Source organism: Copidosoma floridanum, unplaced genomic scaffold (genome assembly GCF_036245765.1).
Source record: "Copidosoma floridanum isolate Cflo_tuat_1 unplaced genomic scaffold, Cflo_Japanese_pri ptg000009l, whole genome shotgun sequence".
Classification (NCBI taxonomy): Eukaryota; Metazoa; Arthropoda; class Insecta; order Hymenoptera; family Encyrtidae; genus Copidosoma; species Copidosoma floridanum.
This window is the reverse complement of record NW_028321886.1, coordinates 1347527-1369466: the sequence shown is the minus strand read 5'-3', so window position 1 is coordinate 1369466 and position 21940 is coordinate 1347527. Positions and strand designations below refer to the sequence as shown.

At 36.8% G+C, this 21940-nt stretch overlaps 3 protein-coding genes across 8 annotated transcripts in view; 1 reads left to right on the top strand and 2 right to left on the bottom strand.

Moving 5' to 3' along the window:
- LOC106645847 (cGMP-dependent protein kinase 1-like) overlaps window positions 1–3644 on the bottom strand; it is a 35428-nt gene extending 31784 nt beyond the window's left edge. For 2 of the 4 annotated variants that reach the window (XM_089589865.1, XM_014361803.3), the window contains exon 1: window positions 2558–3643. In XM_089589865.1, coding sequence (XP_089445991.1) covers window positions 2558–3303 — 746 coding nt within the window. In that variant the 5' untranslated portion in view covers window positions 3304–3643. Of the gene's footprint in view, window positions 1–2557 lie in introns of all 4 variants that reach the window. The other 2 variants (XM_089589867.1, XM_089589866.1) reach the window with 2 other exon arrangements.
- Window positions 3645–9475: 5831 nt separating this feature from the next.
- On the bottom strand, window positions 9476–11746 carry LOC149375231 (uncharacterized). Of its 2 annotated transcripts, none has more exons than XM_089589578.1 (2): window positions 11585–11746; window positions 9476–11393 (listed from the first exon to the last, which is right to left on the bottom strand). In XM_089589578.1, exon 2 carries the CDS (start codon window positions 11382–11384, stop codon window positions 9606–9608), a length of 1779 nt encoding a protein of 592 aa, XP_089445704.1. In that variant the 5' UTR covers window positions 11385–11393; window positions 11585–11746; the 3' UTR covers window positions 9476–9605. The 2 variants fall into 2 exon arrangements, with proteins under 2 accessions (XP_089445704.1, XP_089445703.1); XM_089589577.1 differs by having other exon boundaries at window positions 11589–11746.
- A 2078-nt stretch (window positions 11747–13824) lies between these two features.
- Window positions 13825–20202, top strand: AGO3 (Argonaute 3). Of its 2 annotated transcripts, XM_089589583.1 has the most exons (14): window positions 13825–13980; window positions 14158–14349; window positions 14528–14732; window positions 15708–16138; window positions 16349–16483; window positions 16548–16746; window positions 16813–17126; window positions 17201–17468; window positions 17538–17882; window positions 17962–18215; window positions 18287–18437; window positions 18579–18779; window positions 18858–19046; window positions 19115–20202. In XM_089589583.1, exons 4-14 carry the CDS (start codon window positions 15711–15713, stop codon window positions 19442–19444), a joined length of 2814 nt encoding a protein of 937 aa, XP_089445709.1. In that variant the 5' UTR covers window positions 13825–13980; window positions 14158–14349; window positions 14528–14732; window positions 15708–15710; the 3' UTR covers window positions 19445–20202. The 2 variants fall into 2 exon arrangements, with proteins under 2 accessions (XP_089445709.1, XP_014217276.2); XM_014361790.2 differs by lacking the exon at window positions 14528–14732.
- Window positions 20203–21940: the final 1738 nt, after the last annotated feature.

The following is a 21940-nucleotide window of genomic DNA, read 5'->3' as shown; positions in this document are numbered from 1 at the left end:
ATCACGAGTATTGTACGTACAAGAATATATTCATAATATTTTTGTCTCTTCGTGACGTTTGATTTAACGATTTTATGAATTATAATGAACGAATAAACTTTTTTAATCATTCGTATGGACTATTGTTTTCTTTACTATAAATATTTACGCAGATGGAAGTGATGACTTTTGATTTTGTATTTAACCATTTTACCAAGTTGTGCGACAAATCATCAGAGTCGCCGGAATACATTAGTATTTTTATGATATACCTTATAAAAAGACTTCAGCCACCTTTCAAGATTTATATTTCTTTCCATTCTCTGGTAACATGTTTTTCAGAAGCCAAAGTATTTAATTACGAAATTTAAAAAAAAACGAATTTGCATAAAATCTAATGTTGATTTTTTGTGTATCCATGATAATAGTAGTAATTATATTGATACTAATAATAATAATAAATCAAATTTTCAATATTTAAGTTATCTTAACAATTTATGTCATTGAGCACGAGTATTATCATTATTCGTATCCGTCCGGTATAACTTGATTTACTCAAATTATATCTAACAAGCACAAATTAGTTTTTAAAATTATAATAATGACTTACCCAACGATTCAAATTGTACAACGACTACTGATAGTTTATCTTTCGAAACACGTATCGTTTTTGTTATCCATTATTTTACTTTTCCCGATTTGTTAAGCACCACTAAATCGCTAGTTCCATACCAATAATTTGTACTCTGACTCTTTGCTGCTTTTACTTAATATTTGTCTTTAGATATTGAGGGTAAATTTAAACTAAATGTTTTACGTAAAACGAGAACTTTTTATTATTGTCAAAGACAAAAAAAAAAAACAATTTTTTTTGTCTGGTACTTCGACAATAAAATTGTATTATTTTTTCGATTGGAGGACACTCGAGCCTCATCTTGAAGAGTTTAATTTGATGGTAAAAATCTTTCGACTAGACTTCGAATCCATTAGGCTTATTCTATTTCTATAAGTACACAAACATGTGCATCCAGCCAAGGCCGGGTTCTTATCAAATTAAATCATCGTGAAGTATCTATTTTAAAACAATACGATTGATTACAGCAAATATCTCGTGAAAATTTTAATTTGAAACAAATGAGTACTGGATGATATTCATATCGAGTTGACTATTGCTCTTTAAAGTTTCGAATGAAAAATCATACATTTTAATAGCAATTACAGACTCGGTGTTCTTAATGTAGCACATGACGCAGGGATTAAATTACGAAAAAAGCCTTTTTTTTAATATCTTTCGCGATAAAGACTACCTTTTCGAAATCGCCTTTTGCGTGCGACAAAACCAAATTTAAAGTATCTACTTTGTGTATTGCACCGTGGCCACTTTTTATCAGAGAAAAAAATTGTCGTTATTATACTTTGTCGAGGTGCAAAAACGAGGCGTACGAGCCCAGAGCTTCTGAGACAATGGGGGTATACATAATGTATATGTAATAAACATTGAACACCATTTGACCGACTAGTATCAGCTCAAAGACGCGTTACAAAACAATTACACTTATAGCTGTAACAAGAAGTACAAACAAGATATATACCGATGGAAACGATCATTGGGATTTGTAAAAAAAATCTTCAACGCACCTAACGCCCAATACCAAAAAAAAAAAAAAAAAATCCAAAAGCAGAGTGCGAGGCAGGCGCTCGTTCCATCCTACCATGCGTGCGAGTGTGAAAAAAAAAAAAAAAAAAAGAGACACCTGTTGCACCTGTTCCGGATGAGTTGCCTATGCGCACTACGACAAGCATATAATATGTCGTTCAAACTATACTGGCAAGGACTCTTCTTTCGATCCTTGAGCCCCCACGAATTAAGAGAACCGATTATCTATCGATCGCCACGAGGTATCTGAATCCATTGGTTCGAAGAAGAAAAGCTCTGGAGTCTCCTCCTTGCGCGCAAACAAGCTCGGATCGACGAGATGCGGATTCTTTACTCAAGTGCGCGAGCTAGGGCCCATCACAATAGCCGCGACACATACATGTATGTATATGCAAAAACAAAAGTAACGGAGATATGTTTGTACGGCAAAACGTATATTGTATTGTATTGACGAGTTGACGATACGAGATCGAGTGAAAACTTTCAAACAATGCCGTGAGTGGTGTAAAAATAAAACGTGCAAAAATAAAGGACCGGCAATTAAGAGACCGGCTACAGAGTATAACAGTGGCCTGCACGTGGAGCGGGGTTGCCACCGGAGACACGAGGCATGGCCATATCTCTCTCGCTGTCTTTTGCACTGGTTGAGCCTCTGCATGGCAGGCACACGAGTAAAAATGTATTATACACGCACTTTCGCGAAAGTGCATAAAACGGGTGTATATGTATACATATACGTGTATACGGGCAACAACTCTCTCGATCGAGAGTAAGAAGTAGGGGGCGGACGGGCCACTGCATAACGCCGCGAGGAGGAGGAGGAAACAACAAAGAGAGAGAGAGATTGTGTAGCAAAAAAAAAAAAAAACAAAAGAAAAAAAAAAAGAAAAAAAAAGAAGAAAAAGCCTCGAAAGCACGAACCTGTTGCTCTTCTCGCAGGGCTCGAGATGGGCGGTGATGATGTCGAGGAGCTTGTCGGTGCTCATCGGCTCGTCCGATATACCCTGGGCCCGCTGCTTTCGCGGCCTGGTCGGCGAACTCGTGAGGGGCGGCCCCTTGAACGGCAGGACGCTCTGAAACTTGTCCAGGTGGCTCCGCAAATCCTGAATCTCGGCCTCCCGCTGGACCAGCTGCCGCTCGAGCTCCGCCACCCGGGCGTCCCTCTGCCGCAACAACTCGCGCAGACCAGCCATCCCAAACTCCCCCGCGCTATCGTCCCTATGCGATTCCGTGGTTGTCGTTGTTTCCGGTGCCGCCACTGGTGTTGTTGCGGTGCTTGTCGCTGTCATTGGGGGCTGTTGTTGGTGGCGGGTACAAGCCGGCTGTTGCTGCTGCATGGCCGGTCGAGGTGCGGCCGCGGTGGGCTCGTCCTCGTCGTCGGCGAGCCGCTGGGGCGGCGACGAGAAGCACAGGGAGTCCAGGCAGACGCGCATCGACACGCAAGCGTCGCTTATCAGCCGGCAGTCGCCACCCCCGCCCCCGTCCATCCAGGCTCCCTTGGCGGGCTCGCCCACGGCCGCCGGGGCAACACTGGCAGGTGTACCAGGGGACGAGGAGGACGGCAATCCCGATAGAGTTGCGGGCGCCGTGGCTGGCGCTGCCGGTGTTGCCCCCGGACCGACGACGCCCGGGTGCCCGCTTGACCCCAGTAGCTGCGGGGATGGCATGCGAGCGAGGCCGACCCCGGGAACGCTACGAGCTCCAATTACTGCTTCCGCGAGCCAGTACCACCGAAACACAACAACAACAACAACAACAACAACAACACATGTATTTCACGGGATATATCTGGGACGCCTATGTCTATGAGCTGTTTGTGCAAACGTGCGTGTGCAATGTTATATCGTATGCTTGTTGGGTGCAATTGGACTCTCCGCGCTCCGAGAGACGTAGTTTTTGATTTTTTCCTCCTTCGCGGCCGCGACGACGCGACAGAGTCGAGCGACGGGCCGACTGTCGCGTCGAAAACTACGCCGCGCTCGGCAGCCGTCGTCGAGTGTCAGCAGAATGCGGGGCCCTCGGGGGAGCTCTCCCGACCCACGTGCCCCTCCAGGTCGATCGAGCGCGCACGCGCTCTACTGGCCACCGCCGGGCAACACCCGCGTTTCGTACGAATCGGTAATTTCTCGAGCACCTCTTGGATCTCGATCGGTTAGATCGGGATTTCGCATCTCGCTGGCGTTTCCATTATAGCGTTTGGTTCGCCCAAGGGATCGACCCTTACGCCAGATGTTGTGGGGTAGCGCGTGTAACTGATAAATCATACGTTTTGTTTGTTGTCTTTTCAAGAAATCGGTAACTAATCGGTTAATAAATGTTTGGGGTGATCCGTAGAGCAATGCGAGTGGGTAGTAATTCTGTCAAGGCGCGTGGACAAAAAAACCGATCGATTAGCGAGCATGAAGTTTAATCGGTTCTCCCGATAATTTTTCGACGAAAAAACCCAAAGTGCAGGGTAAATCGTACGAGATAGCATGCGTATGTACGTATACGTGAATCTCGGATTATACGGAGCTGGGATCAATGCATCGATACTGCGATTGATTGGTTGAGTAGCGCGAGGTACAGACAAGCGCCTTAGCCGGCTGATAGTAAGGATGGTTGCCGATCTCGGGTGAAATTTTCACCGACTGAGTTGGTACGGGCTGTTCGAAGCGCTCGTTACGAATTGAGCCATCGCAGAAAAAATACTAAAAAAGAACATGTTTTTGAGCGAACGAGAAAAAAAAAAAGCTGTACTTCCGTAAAATCTGTTGTTTTTTTTCTCCACCAAATATTATTGCAACTGCACTGTAATGACCGTTTTTAAATTAAGTCGATTTACGCACGATGGTGCTTACATTTTTTGGTCTGGTGAAAATACTTACAAGTTGCTTCTGTGCAGCAGGCGTGTCTAAAATTGTAGAATTCAAATACACTAACTTTAGGTTGAAACACACGAAGAAAATGTTGGTTTACTAAAATAGGGATGAATAAATAATTCAAATGCTGTTGAAGACAAATTTCGTTAATTAACGATTTTCAATCGTTGCACTTACCAAAAAAATATACGTCATATAAAGTTTCACGTCATTTAATCGAATACTTAGCTACTTAACTTATTTTAAAATTTTATTTTTTAATTACAAAGTTATGTAAAAAATTTATGATTCTCCGAACGGTGTAGCACTTTTATAACCATTAGTTAAATTTTACCGAGAACTTAAAAAAATGGATTAAAAAATCGTTCATGTGTCTCTAATGCTTTTATAGTCTTATCGTACTTTTTTCTAATCGACAAAATACCTGGAAAAAATTTTTGTTTTACAAGCAAAATTATTTCAACCAAAGCTTGCAAAGATATTGAAAATTATATATCTTCCTAAAATTTGTTACTCTTATGCAAATATTGCTATTGTGAAAACTGTACCTGGGAAGAGTCAATGTAGTGAAAAATGATTATATTTGAGATACACATATATTGTTAAGTAATGTCCACTTTTTTCAACTTAAACATGATAATCCTTGTATGCATATTGTAAAAAAAAAAATAAAAAAAATACTGAAAGAATTATAGTTTAAAAAACATTTAAGAATTTTTCTATCATGATACCATAAGTTTATTAATCATTCATATTATTCATATTAATTAAAGAATATTAAAATAAAATAATTATTTCGAAAAGGGCATTCAAGTATTAAATTAACATAAACTCAATTTGCAGATTGAGAAATCACAGCGTGTTTTTTGAAGAATTTTGTACTACAAATCATTATACATTTAAACGTTTAAGTTATCAGGTTTTTACTCTTTTAAATTAAACCAGGAAGAAAGACAGTGAACGCAATATTTACATCACAATCAATGTAATTGATGTAATTTACTAAAGTTTTGAAAGAATTATATTCAATTTCTCTGAGACGATAAAACAATACTTACATCAGATGTGTAAAAATTACAGTTGACATCATACTACCGAAGTCAGTAAGAGACGATGTTTGGGTATTTGATAAAAACTAAGGATTGCTTTCGAGAAAATTAGTATACAAGTTATTCAAATAAGATAATGTACAAGTTAATGTGTGTGAAAAATAAAAATGTTTTGTCGCAAAATAAATTAAAAAACCGATTTTCCTCCAAATAGGTTTTAAAGAGTCAGTAGATGTCTTGTAAAACAACAGGTCAACGATATGCTCCGAATCGGTATTTCATTCGAAAAGTTTCCAAAGATTTCAAGGAGTCAAAGCCGTACGGACTACAGCTAAAAATAAGAAAAAAAAAAAAAAAAATTTCACCAAAAACTACAGATCGGTGTGCTGTACAAACGCGATACGTGACCAGCCTATCTCGGTACGGACAGCTTCGAGATTTTCCAACAATGCTGGATACCGCACTCACTACTTAATTAGCTCCAGGTGAAAGTTAAAAATAACAGTATAGTATCAGGCGCACGAAAAAAGCAAGGCGATAAATAAATGGTTTATTTTACGGAGGAAAATCCAAGCCTTGGGAAAGCGTTGGGATACGGCACGTAGGCCTGGCTTAGCGAGTACACTTAACACGCGTGTAATGGATGTAAATATCGGAATATACGTACTCGTGTGCATATTTTTAACAATACGCCTGGCGCTGGTTCCTTCGAAAACCGCCGCAAACGAGTTTGTCGTTGTCAAAAAGCTCAATGCACGATGCGTCGAGAATCAGTTGAAAAAAGATTGGCTATACGTACCCATTCGTGTAGCAGATGAAGGATTGGGAGACTAACCTCTTGCCACGTTTCCAAGCTCCCAACCGAGTCTTCACTTTCCTCAAGCCCCGCAACACTTTTCCGTACATTTTGTCACGCGGTTGCGAATTTTCGAACGTCACAGATCAATTGTATGTATATTATATTACCGCGTTTACATTAATCGGCGCTTGATCGGGGGTACACAGTAAGTATATACTTAGAGTCGACTTATACTTTTGTTCCGCCAAGTTCTTCGGGCAGAGTCGAGGTGGCTTCTTCTTTTTTTTTTTTTTTATCACTTTTATAATAGTTCCAAAGGAAGATAACTACAAATTAATTGCTTTGTTATTATTACCACATTTAGTGTCGAAGAATTTGTGCGCGCGTGCGTTTGAGCACATCATCGGTACCATTAAAATAGTAATAAAATTGAGCAAGTGTACGTGTAAAAATAGCACTGCGGTACAATCTTTTTACAAGAGATATTCCGTTTCATGGAGCCCTTTTGGTCATCATGACACCTAAATTCGGCGAATCGTTTCGATGTGTTGTTTTAAATGTGTCTCGAGCGTATTGTTATGTAGTGTTTGAGATTTTTCTTTTTTCACCCTTCTAAAAAAAGTAAAATGTATTTCCCTGTGTGGACCGAGGCGTCGCATTGGTACTACTACTTGGAGTACCATTTAGAATCACGTACGGGATTTCTTGTGAAGATGATTTTGGTAATTCTAAGTAGAAATTTAACAGTAACTTTGTAGTTGGAAAACTTTAAAAAAATATCATTTTACATTATATTTTCACGTCTAGTAGCATCAGAACAAATCTATTTTAAGTTCTTTCATAAGGAAAAAAAAAATAAATAAATACCTGAACCTTTCTGTCATAGGTGTTGCTACACGGGTGGTAACAGTAGCAATGACCATGGTAAATAATTAACATGAAATTCAATTATTTGTAACTATTTTGCCGATTGTGTAATTCCTGTTTAAATCCCTACTTTTAACTCCACGTGAAATTCTCAATGGCATTTTAAACCTCATATTGTACAATAACACGTGTAATATTACATAATATTATCTATTCAGTAGATTTCATGGCGTGCCTAAGGGGACAACGACTTTTACAATTCTTGGCTGCGTTAATTTTTATTTTATTTTAATGCATGTAGATTAAGTTAAAAAAAAAAAAAAAAAAAAAAAAAATAATCTAGAGGAAGCCGAGAAAAACTGCAAGAAACGAAAAGCGTCTACAACGATCGGCGTAGCTGTTAGTAAATCAGCAGCATGCATAGTTGTAAAAGCAAGAAAGACAAAGAAAGAGGGCTCGTATATAATACTTGTCTTGACGAAAATGTATCTGACATCTGGCCCGTGCTCGTAAAAGTTTTAAATCATTGGAAAAATTTTCTGAGAAAGAAAAGCTTTTTGTTTTCGTCAATTTTCTTTCGTTGAGGACTGGTCTCAAGTTTTATCCCTTATAGAAAAATCGGGAGTTACTTTGTCGTGAAATTTATTAAATTTTTTATTAGTTAAAAAAAATTGTTGTCCAGTAGAAGCCTGGTTGTTTTTCTGTCATCAAAAGAAAAAAAAAAAATGTTTAAATTGCATAGCTGAAAAAACCGTGTATATCGTTATTTTAAAAAATTGATGGATCATTTTTTTAAATGATAGGGCAATTTCTGTGATTTTATTAGTTGACAAAAAAATTAATGTTTTATTTGTTTGTAATGAAAATTAAATATTTGAGATTTCTTAATATTAAGAATTTTAGCGATAAAGATGAAATATTAAAATAAACAATATAAATAAAAAATACTAAATACAAAAAAAGTGAGAGCCTGACACCGGCTATAAGTATTTAACATTTAGTCCTTTAAGAGCATGTGTATTTTCCTCACACATTCTCTGTTTTCCCTTCACTCTCTGTCTCTCTTCCTTTTGTTTTTCAAGGAGAAAAAAACTTTAGTTTGGTCTCCTATACGAGAGGAGTCAGGTATAGGCACCAATTTTAGTGGAGACAATAATTCAAACATGTGGTACTTATGTATCTTTATATCAAGAAGAAAACGAGCATGTTTTTGAATATTATTTTATTCACGAGTTACTAGTGCAAAAAAATTGGTTGTAGTCAAGTAACACGTGGATATAAATTAACACGTGCCACCAGATGCATTTTGTTAAAATGTCTAAAAAAATTCAATAGTTAGTTTTAACTCTAAGTAGTGTGATTCAACAACTTTGAAGCAAATTAAATATTAAAACCGTTGTTAACATTATTTATTTATACAATTAATGGGCTGCAGGCCATTTTTTTTCTTTTTAAATTATAAAATTAAATGGAAGATCAATATACTTGGAAAAAAAAAAAAAAAAAAAAAAGATGTCTGAACTATCTCTCATTGTTTCAGAGTAATTTTGAGTAAACAATCTTAGATTATGGAATTGCCTTCAACAAAATGTACGAGGTAGAAAATAAAAAAAAATGTTCGTGCGAGTCGGTGCATGTTGGTGTATGAATATAATCAATAATGTCTTTGGAATTTTTCTACCGATTTTGATAAAACAAGGCGTTTTTTTTTTATTTGAAAAGTTTTACAATTATTTTCTATTAAATGAAAAAAATATCAGAAATACTATTCGTAGTGTTATTATAGCGAAATAATAAATTTAAAAAAAAAATGCCTATCCATGCGTTCAATTGGGTGTGACATACATAATCAGTCTCATGACTTTTTCGATCAATTTCGATCGGTTGGTATCAAACTTTTTACTTCTGCTCTTTTACATATTGGCTCATGAATAATTTTTGTTTCCACAATCTACTTTTTCACTTTGTTTTTGTTTCCAGAAAATTGTATTCGCGGTTCAGTTTAACCTTACGGACGAACGGCACCTATATCATTCCATTCGCCATCTGACCATCGATTGTCGAAAAGTTTCTCACGTTGAGCAAAAACTGAAAAGCGGCGCATGCACAGCGCAAAAGGGTTTTTGAAGCCACTAAAAAAGCTTTCGGGTCATTCAGAGCAATCGAATTACGCACAATCATTTTAAAAAAATTATCTTTATTTTATAAGTAATGCTTGCGATATTTTTGTAATTTTATGAATACACAAGACTTAGTTCTCGAGAATTATTTTTTACATGGTTCATATTGAACGGCTAAATATTAAGGCATTAATGAGTAGTATTACAAGAAAAAAATAAAATTTTTGCGAATATTTTTACATCTCTAATACTTAAGTACAATTAACACTTCCATCATTTGTGATTTTGCTCAAGATCTGTTTCTATCCTTTCTTCCTTCTCCTTGAGGTGATAGTAGACGGAAAATAATTTTCTCATTTTGTCAGGCTTTAGGGAATTATCTTTGATGGTATTAAAATACTCGGAGACATTGGAAGTTACAGATGCAGGCACTGCCAACAGCTTCAAGGCTAAACTGGCCAACTGAGGATGGGCTCTTCGTGCAAAGCCCCAGTAAGTTTTGGCTGTCATGTTTTCTTTTAGATTCAGACTTTTGAAAATCCCCTCTCCATTGACATATGCCTGCAAACTTTCCAAGCCCTCGGTATCAAGGAAATTCAATAAAAACTCCTCGACTTTGTTCATCAGTTCACATGTGAGCTTTTGTCCTTTATAGGTAGGGTGCAGATAATTTGCAACAAGACTATGGATAACAAGAGCTTCGTCTCGGTATGGTATTATTTTTTCTGTTATAACAGATTCATTTGACGGTATCTGCAGACATAGCCACTGTTCCACTACATCTGCGACATTGGCTTGGGGCATGTGACAGACGGTTCTTAGATCAGTGATTAAATCCAAAAAATTGCTGCTGCTCTCAATCTTACCAATAAAATCTAAATCAAAGAAATTGCCCTTCAAATCTTTAGTAATCTTACTTTGATTATTATCCCGAGTCAGTACAGTTTGAATCATTTCGATGTTGCTGCAACAAAATTGAAGCATGTACTTGATGTTCTCCCAACGTGTTTCATTGCATAGCTTCTTCTCAAGATCGCTTGCTTTGAATGTAGTATTACAGTACTTCAGGGTTTTACATATAATATTTATGAAATTTGGATTTATGCATTCTTTCATAAGATTATTAAAAATTTTCTGGTTGCAAGGAAATTGCCATAAGTCATCATCTTTGTCTAGCTTCAGGGTAAAATTATCTCCCAAAATGACTGCATACACCTCTGTCTTGAATTGATCAGATGCTTCCATTATACATGACTTTGTGATGTCTGTCAGTTCTTGCTTACTATCTTTGCAATTACTCGATAATTCGTAATTATCCATAAAAATCGTTTCATTTGCATCAGTTGGTCTAAGCATGATTGATATGGTCTTTGGATGACCAATCAGAGTCTTCCAGCTACTTATCATTAAAACAGATGTCGAACTGACTTTGGTGTCTTTGCAAATTTTGGAATACACTGTGTCAAGCAAAGGTCCAGCAAGATTCTCACTTGTGATAGGTTTGACAGTCGGATTCAAGGTTTTACAAAACTTTCTGAAGTATGGAGATTCAGCAATCGCAAAGGGTATGTTGCAACCGATAAAGAATTCAGATAGAGCAATGTCTATCTTGTAATCAGAGCTAATGGGTGGTGATGGCTTGCGTTTTTTCTTGAAGTTCTGGTCATCTTGGATAAATGAGCACATCTCACTTTTGTCCCCAGAGCGCGATTGTTCTCCAAGGCAGTTCAATGATTCGTCCACGTCAACGAACGTGATAGTCGTCGAGTTCTCTGGGGTAAAAATCTTGGTGATCTTCCCAACTTCAGGGTCAGCATCGGTCATTTCTTCTAGGTTAGATTCGTAGGAGCAGATCCTCCGGTGAGCAATCATCCGTTTCGAGGCAGTGTTGCACAAAACCTTGTTACAGATGATACAGTAGGCTGCGTGGACGCTGCGATGAGTTTTATCGCATTGCTTGAGTACCTGGCGGAAGCCCTGGCTCCAGACATCGTGTTTGGGTCGACCTGGTGGACCCTTGAGCACGATTTTTTTCTTTGGCGTCGGTGGCATAGTTTGAACCTAAAATACATTAAACACGTTGAGGAGACTCGAGTTGACATACTTCGACTGCCGGAGTTAATCAAAAGCCAGTGTTGACGAAGACGAGAGGTAGGTAAATAAATACACACATGTGTTTTTTGAATATTACATTTTCTACTTGCGGCTCTGTAGTAAATAAATCTTACGCAGTGTGCTAAGGGGTACTTTACCTACCTATGACGAGTTCTTATTTTGATAAGTTGCTGGTAAATGCAATATTTAGGTGTAAACTGGGGAGGAAAACGTTAATTTTTTTTCTCCTTTTATTGCACTTTATCAATATTTTCTACAACAAACAATGAAAATAAGTAAGAATTGAGGTTACTTATTTTGGCTACGTCGGCTAAGAATAGAAGTAGTTTTCTTCGCTTGTGCGACCCGGCGACGTTCGGAACTTAGCGGATTTTTCATAACTTAACACCTGTTCTCGTTCCGAACTGACCCATGGACGAGACCGTGTAAATATATACATATTTATATCACTAGCCTAGTGACACTAGGTTACCGTAGCGGCAGCAGCGGTTCCAGTAGACCCTACGCTCATTACCTAAACATTCACTAGGAAAATTACACTAAGTCTATAGTATTCGCAGCGCAGGGTCTATTGGAGCCGATCTGTTAGACCCTACACTAACTTATTTGAAATTCGCTAGGAAAATGCACTAGGACTAGTGTCCGCAGCGGAGGGTCTATTGGAGCCGATCTGTTAGACCCTACACTAACTTATTTGAAATTCGCTAGGAAAATGCACTAGGACTAGTGTCCGCAGCGGAGGGTCTATTAGAGCCGATCTGTTAGACTCTCCATTCACTTCCTTGAAATTCACGAGAAAAATGAGCTTGGAATAGTTTTCGTAGCGGAAGGTCTATTGGAGCCGATCTGTTAGACCCTTTAGATTGAATAAAATTTTTATTGGCAGTTTGATTACATTTTTGCCATAACACAAATACAATTAAAATTATATTACACACTTAAATACATTATATTACACGCTCTACTTATTGTTAGCGCCATCTAGCGTTATGATTATCGGAATCCACATGTCTAGGGGAAATCGTCTTGGAAAAAACCCTAGATATATGTGCTATATTTTTCAGACCTAGGGTTTTTACACCAGAAATAATTGATGGATTATTGTTGGTATCAAATAAAGAAACGGGCCCTGTCGTACCGACAGTGTACTCACTTACCCCCATTAAAGAATTTACCCAATATGGACCGTCGGTACGATAAAGCTCTAATCTCGCGCGAAATGCCCATATACCTACCGTACCGACGGTCAACATGGACAATATATCTTCGATGGGTAAGTGAGTTAAATGTCGGTACGGCACGTCCCGTGTTTCTTCATCGATACCGAATAACCATCAATTATCAATTCCTAGCGGCGTTACCACCACAACCTACGCAACTTTACAGCCTCTGATTTTATAAGTAATGCCATTTGGTCGATTTTATTAAACCATATGAATATCTGTATTTTTTGAGGTCGACTTTTGGGTAAAAAATAGATTGTAAACTTGCCGCAAATAGCACAAACTGCGTCAACCTTTTATTATCTATCTATAAAATTAGTTGCGGCTGGTTTATAATTGATTAAATAGCTCTACTATAAGTAGTAATAATTATATGGATCAGCGCCATCTAGCGTTGCGAAATTCTGAACTAAAAAGTGGCCCTAAACTTTTCAGCCAGAGCTTTAGCGCGTGGAGCCATTTAGTCAATTATAAACCAGCCGCAACTCATGATAAAGCTATAAAATAAAAAAAAAACGATACATGTGTTTTTGGCGGCAAGTTAATAATTTATCTTATGCTTGAAAATTTATCTTCAAAAGTATAAACACATAGGAGGTCGATTTTTTGATAGAAAATAGATTGTTAACTTGCCGCCAAAAACACATGTATCGTTATTTTTTTATTTTATAGCTTTATCATGAGTTGCGGCTGGTTTATAATTGACTAAATGGCTCCACGCGCTAAAGCTCTGGCTGAAAAGTTTAGGGCCACTTTTTAGTTCAGAAATCCCCAACGCTAGATGGCGCTTATCCAAATAATTATTACTATAACTTATAGTTGTGCCATTTAGTCAATTATAAACCAGCCGCAACTAATCTTATAGATAGATAATAAAAATTTGACGTAGTCTGTGCTATTTGCGGCAAGTTTACAATCTATTTTTTACCCAAAAGTTGACCTCCAAAAATATAGATATTCATATGGTTTAATAAAATCGACCATATGGCATTACTTAGTAGTAATTACTATAATTACTATACACATAACTTCACGTACATCTTACACCGTGCTCTCTTTACCAGAATGATAAAATCAGAGGCTGTAAAGTTACGTAGGTTATGGTGGTAATTCGACAGTGCGGCCTGTGTTCATCTATACAGCTATACCGAGGGAGTTCTTGACTTGAGAGCTCACGCGTGCACGCCTGCACGAGACACATGCCGAAATTACCGAATACTTAAGTATAGCTGCTGATGAAAGCCTTATTGAAAGCTGACTAATTCTAGTCTGTTTCTCACTTTCTCGGAAACCCTGCTGTTGGCTTATTGGTAAATCACCCGTGTGCCAGGTGTCAGGCCGTGTGTTCCAGTAGCGCTCTCCGACAACTTAAACATGACGCAAGGTATCGTAAGACATAATTAAGTTGTCGGAGAGCGTTACTGGAACACACCCAGGTGTGTAACTGAATCCTATAGTATTCTTACTTCTTAATTCTTACATCTTAGTCTGTCTTAGTTTAGCGTAAGACGCCTGCAGCGACGCAACAGCTTGTCCTGTGAAGGCGGACGGAAAAACAATAGAATTACTATATTCAGCTGTAATTATAAAAGAAGACATTTTCAAACCAAAGATTTTTCATTGGCCTCGTTTCTTGGACTGATCGTACATTTGGTGTCCACTGTCCATCACTAACCAAGGTAACGTTTTCAAAACAAATGCACCAGTTTTTTTTTTTTTTTTTTTCATTTAACGTTTAAGGACAGCGGTTATGTTGCATTGTGGTGGTCGTATTGTTAACTAACAATTAATACCATCAATTTCGTGGATAATTTTCATTTTGTCAGACAGCCGAGTTTGTGTCACTTCGTGTTTTAGCCTGCACGTGCTTGCCGCAGGTCGCATGGAGGGAAAATAGGAAAACGTACGAACAAACTTGTGTACGGTTTACAGATACATGCTTACGATCTTGTTTTTATGAGGTCGACGTACCGCGCGTGAACACGTCACCGTTGAGTCGTTAGAGTCTGTCAATCACTAATTCAGCCGTAGAGTTCTCGATACCATTCCTACAGAAGCCAAGGTATTTTTCACAATTTTACTTACTAAAATCAAAATAAAAAGAAGCACGTGCAAAGCACGTTTATTTCGGTAGAACAACATGTTAGCAGCTTATATACTTGTAACGAGATTCGACGACTAAATAATCTTTTTGTCTTCATGTGTTGATTTTGCCGTAGTGCTTGTTTTGTCAACATTTTCATTAGCCCACATTAGGTTGTTTATTTAAACCTAAGTTCGTTTGAACTTGTTAAAAATAAGTAAATGAGTGTACGTAAAGAGGGCGAGCTCATTATTCAATAAAGATTTTAATCGTCAATGTTTACATAATTTTTTGAGTATCAACAATAGTGCCATAGCAAAAAAAAAAGTAACTTACCTTAAAATTAAAACTTTTTATGAAATTTTCTAGCTAGCGTATGCATTGATTTTAATTATTTGCTTAAAATTTTCATTTTTAAATTTTATTTGTTTCCAGCAATTCCGCAATTGTTAACACATAACCAAATTTAGCAATTCTAATTTTACACATGTGTAAGACTAGATGGCTTTAATAGTTATTATACCCACATGTGTAATAAATCGTGATTGAGTAGCCAACTTTTTATGCTCTTAGCCTTTATAATTATAAAAATTCTTTTTGACAACTTTTCAGTAGTTTAAAAAATAAACCAAGCAATAGTTAAAATCAATCAAAACCATTCAAATCTTCTCTGAACAACCGTATCTTTGGCAAATAAGGTAAATTTTGCTACGAATCAAAATAATGAAATCCTTTTCAAATGAACAAAAATGCGTTACTTATATACATTCAGATCAAAATTCTTTTCTGTTGATCAAAACAACAAAAATAAATTTGTCGATAAATTATGTTTTTAATAAAATTTATTCCATTACTATGTGCACAATCAAATGTAATCAAACTCTGTCAACATTTATGATACTCTTTCGTCAACCATAAGTTATTAATGTTTCATAATTATTTTTACTATTTTAGAAAATGGCTTCCGCTGGTAGAGGAATTGGCCGTGGTGGCCTGCTCGATATGATGAAGAAAAAAAAAGAAGAGGAAGAACAGAGGCTAAGGGAAGAGCAAAGGCTTAAAGATGAAGAGGAACAATTAAAGCAGGAAGCAGCAAAAGCGGCAGCTGAAGTACCTAGAGTACAAGTAACTACTTCATCTGTTGGCGTAGGTCGTGGAAGCCTTTTAAGTAAAATGAAACTCAGCAAGGCCGACTCTTCATCTCCAGTTGCATCGACTACTGCATCAGTCACTTCAACCCAAACAGTATCATCAAGATCAGGGCCACCTTTAGGGCGTGGTTCGTTAATGAGTGCGTCAACCACTGCATCTGCAACGTCGACGCAGACAACGTCCACTTCTTCCGGATCTGCAGGACGTGGTTTACTCGCTGGTATGATGAAAAAGTGAGTATGGTACATAAAGTACTGTTTCAATAGATACAATAGATTTTTTTAAATAACGAGATATTTCAAGTTAGTGTTGTACATCTCATGTGTGAAGTAACTTTTTATTTGGAAGATATAAAATATTTTCTTATAATCTTTACCATTTGTTATTACTATAGTCAGAAAGCTTACAAGCGGACAATAATGAAAAACTTTTTCTTCCCATAGGGCTCCTTCCTTAGAAACGTCAGGTGAAACTTCAGGTGTTCTCGGGAAATTGTCCTCACTGTCTCTCGAAGATACTAGATCATCAGCTGTCTCTGAACCAGAAATTGTTTCGCGTAAAGGAGAATCAGGCAAAAAGTATTTAATAAACTTTTCTAATTCTTTGAATTCTGTCAAGTACCTAATAACGTTTGTGTTTCAGACTTCAACTTACAGCCAATTACGTTAGACTAAAGGTCGACAGTAGCAAAGGCATGTTTCAATACGAAGTAAAATTCTCACCTGATATAGACAGTCGCAATTTAAGGTTCAAGCTTGTTAGACAGCACTCTAATGTATTGGGTGAGGTCAGAAATTTTGATGGGATGCTTTTATACTTGCCGATGCTGTTACCCGATCAGGTATTCAAAACTAAATGGAATTAATTTCAAATAAAGTGCTACTAATTTCTTTTTCTTTTTGTATAGAGAACAGTTCTTGAATCTGTCCACCCAATAGATAATACTCCTGTTACATTGACTGTCATTTTCAAAAAGAAACAAGCCATGAAAGATAACGTTACGTTCTTCAATGTTTTAATCAACAGAGTCTTGAAGGCTCTAAAGTTGGTTCGCATGGGAAGGCACGACTATAATCCAAGTGGTGCTCATCAAATTCCAGCTTATAAATTAGAAGTGTGGCCAGGTTACGTGACTGCTGTTAACGAATTGGAAGGTGGTCTATTGTTAAACCTTGATGCATCACATCGCGTTATGCGTACTGAAACTGTTCGAGACTTGATGTAAGATTATAGATGATTAGGCTCAACTTATTAAATGTTTTAACAAAAATTTTAATTAAATTTTGAAACTATAGGGCAACATTATACGCAAAAAATAAGGATCATTTTAAGAAAAATGTTGTCAATGAAATCGTCGGAACATCAGTACTTACCCGGTATAACAATCAATCCTACCGGGTCGATGATATTGAGTGGGATAAAAATCCTACTCATGAATTCGACAAAAATGGTGAAATGATGTCGTTTGTACAATACTACAAACTTCACTATGAAATCACAGTTAAAGATCTCAATCAGCCGTTGCTGGTACACAGATCAAAACACAAAACAACGACTGGTGAAGTAAGTATAGTATAGTTGATTTTATATCGATCATCTACAGTATATGATATTTTTAAATTTTTTTTTAAGACCATTGAAAGAATGACTTTGTTGATACCAGAGCTCTGCTACGTTTCTGGATTGACTGATAGCATTAAAAGTGACTTCCAAATCACGAAAGAACTTGCTACGGTTACTAAAGTTAATCCAGAAGAAAGGAGAGTTGTAATTAGAAGGTTCATCAAACAAGTAAATGGTAACGAAGTAACGAGGAAGATTTTAGCAGACTGGGGCTTAGAACTTGAAAATGACACCTCAGATTTAACTGGGCGAGTTTTAGACCCAGAGGAAATCATGTTTGGAGGTAATGGTAAAGCTAGATCCGCTAATGCCGAGTGGCCAAAAGAAGCTGGTAGTAACAAAGTTTTAAGGACTGTAAGTAAAAGTGTATTTGTTTATTTTTCTTTTTTTCAACCATTTTTAGTAAAATAATTAATTTAGCTATGATTTATAGCCCAACTTGAATAATTGGGCGATCATATGTACAACTAGAAATCAAAAAAATTGTAATGATTTCTGGGAGTACCTGCAAGGAGTTTCTCGTAGAATCGGTATAATGGTTAACAAGCCACAAATGATATTTTTAAGAAATGATGATACGCAAGCTTATGTCACAGCAATCCGTAATGTTGTCCATCAACAACAACCAGAAATGATTGTAATTATTTTTCCCACAATACGGCAAGATAAATATTCGGCTGTTAAAAAGTAAGTGAAATTCAAGTAATTTTGTCAGCGTCCAGCGAAACTGATAATAAATAATTTTCAATCACTCACAGAGTGTGCTGCGTTGAATTTGCCGTTCCGTCGCAAGTTATTATATCTAAAACGCTGAACAGACCAGATAGGATTAAGAGCGTGACGGAAAAAATTGCTCTGCAAATGAATTGTAAGCTCGGTGGAGCGTTGTGGGCCTTGAAAAATCCATTTGTAAGTACTAGTTGCACTGTTCATTTACCAAAATTTGTATAATATGATAGAAAATTGGCACACTGTTCGGGAGACCATTTTTTTCGTCACATTGCTGTATTATGTAGTAGAAAAACAACTATTTCCTAATCATGTTCTCAGCCTAACGCAATGGTGTGCGGCGTTGATGTTTTCCATGGAGGTGCTGGTTTCGGTACAAAAGCCAGTGTAGCAGCTTTTATTTCGAGCTTGGATCAATTGCTTACATCATGGCATAGTCGAGTTTGTCTTCAAAGTCCACACCAAGAGATAATAGATCTGTTGAAACAGTGCTTAAAATCATCGTTGGAGGCTTATCGCGAGGTATGTTGACATTTATTAATTCAGTTATAAAAAAATATTGCTTCTTGTCGTAGTTAATTTTTTTTTTTTTCGTTTTAGAGAAACGGAACGTATCCTGACAAAATATTTATTTACCGAGACGGTGTTGGTGATGGACAGCTTAGTACTGTTCAAAAGTATGAAGTACAACAGTACTTGGAAACATGCACATCTATTCATGCCAACTACAAACCTAAAGTTAGCGTAATCATTGTACAAAAAAGAGTGAATACGCGCATCTTCGAAAAGGTAAGTAAAACTCTTTGTTTTTTAAAGCTTATTTTTTATTTTATATTAACGTTATTTGTTGCTTTCAGAAAGGAAAACTTGGTAATCCTCCCCCAGGTACCATCGTTGACGAGCATATTACTCGCCGTTATTTATATGACTTTTACTTGGTGCCGCAATTAGTAAAACAAGGTACTGTAACCCCAACTCATTACATTGTACTTCACGATTACGGTGAGCTGAAGACTGATCACATGCAGAGATTTACTTACAAATTATGTCATTTGTACTACAATTGGCCCGGTACTATTAGAGTACCAGCTCCATGTCAGTACGCTCACAAGCTTGCATACTTGGTTGGTCAAAGCATAAAAGACACTCCAGATGCCAGGCTTAATAATTTATTGTATTACCTTTAACTTTTTTTTCATCTATGTTGTCTTGCTTAAAAGTAAAAAAAAAAATAAAATTATTCAATTTTTAACAGCATGGAAGATAAAAAAAACTCAAGTTATTGTTTCTATTGACTTTAAAATGTAAGAGTTGTATTTCAAATTGTTTGTGAATTTTTGTTATTAAAGTTACATTTTTTTTTTTTTTTTTTTTTTTTTTTTTTTTTTGTGAATTTAAGTTAAAATTCCTTTTTTTAATTAAATACCTTTTTTAATTATTGCGTTGAAACTATTGTGCTAAAAGTATTTAAATACTCATATAAAATAATTTACCATGTGTTAAAAGTGAAGTAATAATTTTATTTTTACTTTTTTGTGTTTAACTTTTCATTCAACTCTAGTAACTTTCTTGTATAAATCTATTCAGATTTGAAAGTAAAAAAAAAAACTGAAATTCTTTAAAATTTGGATTACTAATTTAAAAATGTAAACGAAAATTCAGGCAGAAACGATTTAAAAAAATTATATTCCCTAATGGCTAAGTTATTATTATAAAATTGAAAACTAAACGTAGTATACACCCACGTAAGATCATGAAAATGTGTTTATTTTCATATTTTAAATTAAAAGGGTAAATAATTTATTTCTGATTTAATGAGGTATATAAGTGCGATACGTGTAAGTGCCTATGATAGTTGCAGTGTAAATACAGAAAAATAAAACATGACTCAAGATTTCATATTATTGTAATTTTGAAAGTTTAAAATATACCTTTTTTTCATGATCGTTATCTTCAATTTTATTTATAAAATCCTTTGAGTTCAAAACTTTTCATTCTAAGGCACCCATTGCAAAACATACTTTTTACCAGTTATATTAATATTAAATTTTGAAAAGTTTTTATTAACAATTATCATTTAGATTATTATATAAGGCGATTTCTAGAATATTTTATTAAAACTCAGAGGTCTGGCTGTACTTTTTTTGATGTAGTAATTGAATGTTTAAAAACAATGATATTAATGTCGTCGAAATATTGAACAAAATATTAAAAATATTTCTCGTCAAGTTTGCTGAGTTATTTGACGGTCATTCAGACCACTGCCTGTCAAACAGATGAGAAAACGGCTTGACGGGCACGTAATGAAAGTGGAAAATCGTTTTTTATGACTGTTTACTGCACGCTTTGAGCAGGAAAAAAACATACGAGGATAATTGGACGAATGATTGACCTAACAACAGAGTTTTCATGTAAGAATAAAAAAAAATTGTATTGTGATGAACAGTGTTATCCTTTCGTCGCGTTGATTCAAATTTTTTGGCAAGGGACGGTGATGATGTCAACTTGCACTCGTCCTATAAAAAAAAAAAAAGAATATCTCTCACAAATCAATTGCAATAGTTTATCCCCTAAAAATTGTAGGTGATGCACGGGCAGATCATCCAATTTCGACGAAGTACAATCGCCAGCGATTGATACACCTATACTTGGGCCGGATGCTCGAGATAAGATTTTTCAAAGATCTTGGCGCCTCGTACAAAGCAAAGAGAGAGAGAAAAATCAAATAAACAGCGGTGATTGCAGAGGTAAGGAAGAGAGCAGCGCCCGCGTCATGGAGACATACACACATGTATATTCCACGAAATAGTCGCGAAGAGAGAGATTTACTCGTCGCGATCAGGGCGTATACAAGTATATTGTACCCATTGCGGAGGGAATCTCGAGACGTGAATCATTTTCATCACCCGCTGCAATTCAACGTAAGAGGCGACTCGGCGCGCGTCTCTGTCGGCAAACAGAGTGGTAAACTTGCGTGCGTGCAATGTACGTGTACCTATGTATGACATATTATACGCTTGTCGCTGAAACTTGGAGTGAACGAGAAAAGAAAAAAAAAACAGCGAAGCACAAACATGTTATTCGGCTGGTGGCTTAACTGTTTTGTTTGGTGAATCTCAAGCGACGTTCGATTTTTCGCAGCCCCTGGTAATGCACCACGATTTGATATTCCCGTGAATAAAATTCAGTTAAACAAAATTACAATGTCCATACTTGCTTGTTGGACGCACAAACAATATAGTTTGTATGAAATTTAACTAGCGCAGCGCGAAAGCAACACAAGTATCTCTCATTTGGGTGCAGTGCGGAAAAAGCTCACTTTTGCGCTCACGTTTTTGCGCGCAATACAAAGTAGCGCAAAAATCCACCTGCCTCGCGCGCTCGTTGCGCAATAACGTACACCCAAGTATTTCCATGCCAAGTGTTTTTTCCCCCTTGCTTTCTCTTTTGCACACCTCCGCACAGCCGCTTTAAACACGCACGCACCGATATACGTTTAATAGACCGCCTCCCCCCCCTCTCTCTCTCTCTCTTTCTACCGCGGGTTGATGTAAGCATTCTTTTAATAGACATCCGGTCTGTGCTTGTTGTTATCATTATTATGAGTATTTTTTTTTTTTTTTTTTTTTTCCCTTCGGCAACGAGAGTCAGAAATTCAGGTAAAGTAACCATACGTACATACT